General features: G+C 41.7%; 1 protein-coding gene across 8 annotated transcripts in view; it reads left to right on the forward strand.

Moving 5' to 3' along the window:
* Window positions 1-3487, forward strand: part of LOC119178493 (calcitonin gene-related peptide type 1 receptor) — a 210027-nt gene extending 206540 nt beyond the window's left edge. For 7 of the 8 annotated variants that reach the window (XM_075885003.1, XM_075885011.1, XM_075885014.1 and 4 more), the window contains 2 exons: window positions 1183-1246; window positions 2916-3487. In XM_075885003.1, the coding sequence (XP_075741118.1) occupies window positions 1183-1246; window positions 2916-2938 (87 nt within the window). In that variant the 3' untranslated portion in view covers window positions 2939-3487. The remainder of the gene's footprint in view (window positions 1-1182; window positions 1247-2915) is intronic. The other variant, XM_075885085.1, reaches the window with a different exon arrangement.
* Window positions 3488-6466: the final 2979 nt, after the last annotated feature.

A 6466-nucleotide genomic window follows, 5' to 3' on the forward strand; every position in this document is an offset into this window, starting at 1 on the left:
TGTTGTCTTTATTTTTTCTTAATTTGATCTGAGCATGCCGTTTTCCCATTGATGATTTTCTTTGTTCTTGAGCTTTTTCTACTGTTTTGCGCTGTTTCTGTTTGTGAACGCACGACATTTATGCTCAGTGAACTGCATTGTGTCTAAATATTGCATTCTTAGAGCCAGAAGCATCTATATAGAGTAGCTTGAAAAGCGAGTTGTTTGGTGTGCTATGAGGCCTTTCTGTGTAAAAGCACTGTGCTCACATAGTTTTTCATAGCTTCTCTTTATCGTGCCAATTTCAATTAACTTCATAGTTTTCCCTTAACGTTTTCCGACCATTTTAGCGTTACGACAGTTTGGGTAAGTGTAGATTTCCGACTCCGCACACCGAGCGTACGGAGAACGCAAACGCTGCATTACCATGGTGATGTGCTCGCAATTGTGATGATAATGGTTGTAGGGTGCTTCACTGCAAGCCCGCAGGTCACAGAATTGATTCCCGGCCACGACGACTGCATTTGCGATGGAGTCGAAAATGCCTGTGGCCTGCGTGCATAGATTTACAAGAATGTATCCCAGAAGGTCGAAACGTCCGGAGCCCTTAACTACGGTGTCTCATGTCGTAGTTTCGGAATGTTAAATCCCATCAATTTATACTATTAGCATAGAAATGTTTAGGTCGAATAAAATTCCATCATTATGGTATCGTTCACTTATATGTATCTTTTTTAGAATAATTTACGAAGAACCAGTGAAAGAGCCATGTCTTGTTGAATCTGTAAGATCGCATGAGCAACCAGAGCTCATTTAAACAATACCATAGGAAAGCTTCCTTGAAATATATATCTTCCTCTTGCTCATTTGTGCTATTAAAACATTTAATTATCACTTACGTTGCACTTGGAACATCTGCTGGCCGATAGCAAACATTTTTCGGTCGGTGATCTTTAGTAAGGGCAACTTAGGTGGGTGTGTTGCACCACCTTTTATCTGAAATATATAGGTACTTCTTTCACACTCGGTCATATAAGAAATATTTTCTCTGTGGCGAGAAAAACGTGCAATTGGTCGTTCGTTTAGGCAGTATTACCCATTGTTCAAAAACAATTACTCATTGTTCGAAAAACATGGTACTCCAGTGAGCCTGCTTTTGCACGTTACTTTAAACGTATGTTAATTTTTGTGTTCTCCTTACAGCGGCGTTATCGCAGCTTGCGCTCCAAACTTTCATCGCCATCAGCGCCAGGTCCTCCGCATTCATGTGAGGCGAATCATCTTTTTTTGCAGCAACTGCACAACATAAAGCCATATCACTTGATAATACACAGCAGGGCATTGTAACTAGTAGTTTTTATGCTGTGGTTTTTTTTCCTTTGCAAATTTTATTACTGCGCCACTTCTGGAGCTGAACTTTAAACATGTGGCATCCGATAGTTTTGTGAAAACATATGCACGCAAGGTAAATCAATTGAGGTTTGTACCAATAAATGTCAGCCTTTAAGCCATGAGAATCCGTCGTGTCTTCCAAAATCGAATATTTACTAGCAGGTGGAAATGCATTCGCTTGAACCTTTAGACGAGCAGTTCAGTGTAGCATTAGCTCAACTGAGATTAAAAGTGCAGCTATGTTTTATCCAATGTTGCACATGTACGAAAATGTGCCATAATTTAGTTTCGGAATTTCCTGAAAGACACATTGTTTGGACGTGTCTACTGAAGCAATCTGCACGTATCGTGCATAATGCAGGTCCTATTGTCCCCCTTCTGCTTGGTATGATATTTGTAGTAATGCTATGACATTTCCTTGTCACTCCTATTTTTTCCTAGAGCAACATATCTCCAGTGACGTTGATTATCTCATCTTTTATTAGACATTATTTTCCAAGTTCTGTCACGTCTCAATAGCATTTGCGTATTTTTTCTTGCTTTTGCATCTGTGTTCTGTCTGCATGGTTTACTTCTGGCTGTTTATATTAGTTTGGAATGTGCATGTTGTTCTATGCCCTCTAGATATCTTGTACTGACATAGGTTTCCAGCATGCGATTATTATCTACTAGCAAATTATCGAGAAAAGCGAATCGGTAACAACCTACGCCATTGTTCGGCAAATAAAAGACAGTAGCCACGTCAGGAATTGCGTCTTCAAATGGCATGACAGCCATTTTTATTTATTCTTCTTGAACAAGTCATCTTGCTGAGTAGCCGCAAATTTTCGCACGATATTCTATTGGTTGTGCAGTTGACGCGTGAGATCCTGTTTCGTTCATCCTGATAGTCAGCGGCTAGCCATCGTTGATTCGAAGAGAAGCCGGTCAATAAGCGGAAACTTCTCGAGGCACTGGCGTAGTTTTAAATACGGTGCGATAAAAATAGAAGTGCATGACAGTGCAGTTAGTTTAGTGCATGTATAAAAAACTGTTCGCGTTTAACACGTTTTGTAAAAATCAAAGATCAAAACAATTTGCCCTGGGCATTGGCGTCGCTCTTCTGATAATGATGTCATTCTATAGTACTTATTTGGCATGGGTGCTAAATTCAAATGTATATTTTAGGTCGCGATACCAAAGTAAACTTGCTATTATTCATTCAACAGATTGGCTCAGAACACGACTTTGGGATAAATTCACTTTCACTGAAGTGTAAGAATGCATTTTGTAAAAACGACGTGATTAACAAAGCAGAACAGAGAGAGAAAAACACATCCTCTCTTGTCATAACCTCACTGTAGGCAAACACCAATTTTTGCAGTACTGCTTTGGTCTAGATGTTTTTTTTTAATTTTAATATTGCAGTGAAACAACGTTTGCTTTTTATGATTGAGGAACTACTTTTCGAATCTCCTCAGATTACTTCATTTTTTTTTTCCGTAGTGCTTCTTTCGCTAGAATTGGAAAGATGATTACCAGTAAGCTTTTTCCTGTCTTTACAGTTTATGCCAAGGCACTCACCTGATGGTAAAAGTCCGGGTGCTTCACCTAACCATCAGCAGACGATGCTTTAAAACACCACATGTGTGAGACCATGTCATTGGTTTACGCGCATGCCTTTGGTTTAACGTGCTTGGACGAACAGCATCAGGGTGTTTGTGCGCAGTCGGGCAAGACTTGTGACACGGTGCATTGTGACATCTATGGACGTCGTGGTTCTCGTCAGCGAAGACCATAAGTGGACCACGAGAGCGACACCACCACTTTCCCAGAACTGCGTCATCGTTGGTGAACGAAACTCGTTACTTCAGCGTCGTGTTTTGCCACGCGAAGGAAAGTGCGTACCCATAGTACTTGTATTGAGTGGAAATATCCGACAACCATTTCAATACCTTGTCGAAACATGTTTTCAGCGCCTTTCATCCTTCTGCGAAGGCTCGAGCGCATGCTAAGACTCCTAAAAATACAGGTCTTTGATCGTGTCAGCGTACTGATTCTGCTGAAAACGAAAATATTTGTGGCATGTCGTCAACTTTTTCTGATGTTTTGTGAAATAAAATGCTTCCAAAAAGTCGCAGTGTTTTTTTTCTCATAAAATCTTATGTTTTAGATCATATCAAAGCTTCTGCATGTAGGAAATTTAGGCACGAAGCGAATTTGAAGAGAATAGTTATCTGGTATAATAATTCCGAATGTAATTTGAATAGTATCTATTGCATATTGTCACGGGGTCGTGACGTGGCCGAAGACAGGAGACTTCGTGTTGGGATTTAACTGTTTATTTGGGCGAACCTGTGCCCGGTAAACGGAAAGTCCAATTACAGCAGCAGTCTCGGACTGATAGCGGCGAACGCAGCGTCGGCCTTCGATCGACAACTGACAAGCGGCGAAGCGCGTCGGCATTTATACTCTTGCCGTCGAATGTTCTAGCGTTATCGCTGGCGGCGGCGTAGGTTCTAGAACAATCTGTACCGTTCGCACAGTGGGCGTGATCTTATCGAAATGATCTACTACAGTCCGGAACCTTCTCGAAAACTGCAGGCGCGGTTCGCGCTGAGAATGGTGTGGTGTTTTGGGACGATAACAAAAACTTGGGAAATGGAACGTGGCAATATTATAAAAACCAATGAACGTATTTGTCATAGCCCAAGTAACTCGCAGAGTATATATTTTTATTCGAATCAAGGCAGCTCCAAATGTCAATATGTTCTTATTCAAAAAGATGAGTAATTTGGCTAGAACAGTAGCACCATTTGACTTTAGGTAGAATGTAAATGACTACTTATAAAAGATATGACGTTTTGAATTTTACTAATTTTATAGCATATAAACTGGTATACCAATTCTTGAAAATGATGAAAGGATGGAAGGATAATCTATGCATTTGACCTTGAAGTAGAGCTTCGCGGCATTCTCAATTAGCCCTGAGTTACGGTATTCACAGTACAGCACACCTTCACTGCTGTAAAACCATCTCTACAAGAAATATTCATATTTTATACGCAACTATACCTCTATTCAAGATACTTCGAAATTTAGAATGAATTGAAGTTTTTCTAATTCATTTCTAAGTGAATTTCAGTATTGTGTTATTCGCTCGAATATTCGAAGTGGTTGAATTATCGCACAAGCCTATTCATATAGTATATAAGAGCGTGTGTTGCTCATGTTACGGTGTCTGCAATTTGTATTAGTTGGTCATAAATTGAAGCTAGCGGCAAATTCACACGCAGTTGTTCATTAGGCACGCACACGGTAACAAAAGCACCAACCGGCCTTAGCACGCTTTTTTAAGTTTTCTAGTGGTAATATTCGCGCACAGCACGCATGAGTGTACACTCCCTGAATCGTAACGAGCTGGCACTTCATTATAGGTTGCTTCTGCGTTATCAACAAAGGGATGTTCTGCTCAAATATTCGCAACAGATATGCAACATTCTCTGTGCACTCCCTTTGGGCCACTAATATTGTATAATAGTGCTCTTTCGGGGAGACAAAGGTCGTTGTAGACCGTCGTTTCCTTCTAAGAGGGGGTTCATCTAGTGCCTTGTGCCACTTACACACTACTGCATTGTGACGACATGAATACAATGCAACGAACTTCCAGCACCATCATTGTTGATTTTGTGGAGACATGTGGAATACGTCATAAATGCTTTCCGTGCAACAAGGGTGAAAAGATCGCTGCAGTGTATATACCTACAGCGTGGGGGTGTGATAAGCGAGGATCAATAGCATGACGGATGCTCTCACCCCGCGTTACACGCAGCACCACGGTATTATGGTTTTGGTAAAGCAGTGAAACTGAAGCAAGTGAGCCATGGGAGGAACGCGGATAACTGGTGAACAAAAAGAGGGTCTCTCACTGACAAGCCACACGACAGAAAGGCGAGGACAGGTGAAAAAAAAACAGACAGATAGTATCTTATTTTCTATCTCCTCGTCTGTTTAATGCTTCAGCTTGTCAGTGATATATTGCCCCCAACTCACCCAGTAAGCCTTATAGTAAAGTACCTTCGTTTCAAGCGCACCACAGAGTGTAGTTCGCCATGATAAAAAAAAAACGCGCCCTTGTTTCTCAATAATTTGGCGTTTCCCGTGACGCCTTGCTTGCTATTGATTCGGGGATACTGCTTTTTCAATGTTGAAGTTGTCTCTATACGCCGGTACGTTGCTAATGGCGTCTCAGTGAAAGAACGTGTAGACGTCGTGAAACTTATGGAATTTAATTACATTCACTCAATCATTGAAGCCAAAACATGACCCGCCGGCGCAAAACATATAATTGTTCTCTCTGTCGTTCCTTATACAGCGCTGAGCATTTTGGTCTAAAAGTGGCACAAAGTTCGATCTCGACTGTCAGCACGCGTGAAGGGAACCGAGAATCCTTTCGAACGTATACAGGTGTCATCATCGCTGGCGTGGTTGATGTCCTGAAACTCCCACGTTAACAGTTTACTGTTCACACAATTTCAGTCACTTCTACTTGCAATAGTCAGCCCGCCAAGAAACCTCGCATATCTACTACTTCTGTGTTCTAATCGTGTGCGAAAAAAAAAGTCGTGCGTCTTTGCATCACAAGTGTTACATCTAAAGCGCATGCGAGACACGTCGTTTCTTTCACTTCGCCTCATGGTCTGCGTGTTTGGCGCGTGAAAACGTATTCGTGGCCAGCACTTCGTTGTGTTTTACCAAGATTCCAAGAACCAGCTAGATCAGCGGAACGCGAGTTGCGAAGAGGGCTGTGAGGACGTGGTGACCTCCGAGGCGTGAAAACTCTGATTCTTCTTTGTTCACTTTTTTTGCTCTAGGTGCATTTTCACGCAGTTTCACTTCCTGCTTTGCAACGAGTCCTTGCTGACTTGCCCCGATGAAAGTGCTCAGCCTACTCTGTTTTCTTTTCACGTGAGCTTCCTTGGAATTCTACTCAATTGAGATGACGATTCAGGCTTGTAGAGTGGCATGCGGCTGCACTTGTCACCTTTTTTTTCGCATTTTACTGTTAGGCAGATAACTTGGGCGCACGAAAGCACTAAGGATATTTTTCGAAGCC

This window comes from Rhipicephalus microplus, chromosome 1 (assembly GCF_043290135.1).
Source record: "Rhipicephalus microplus isolate Deutch F79 chromosome 1, USDA_Rmic, whole genome shotgun sequence".
Taxonomy (NCBI): Eukaryota; Metazoa; Arthropoda; class Arachnida; order Ixodida; family Ixodidae; genus Rhipicephalus; species Rhipicephalus microplus.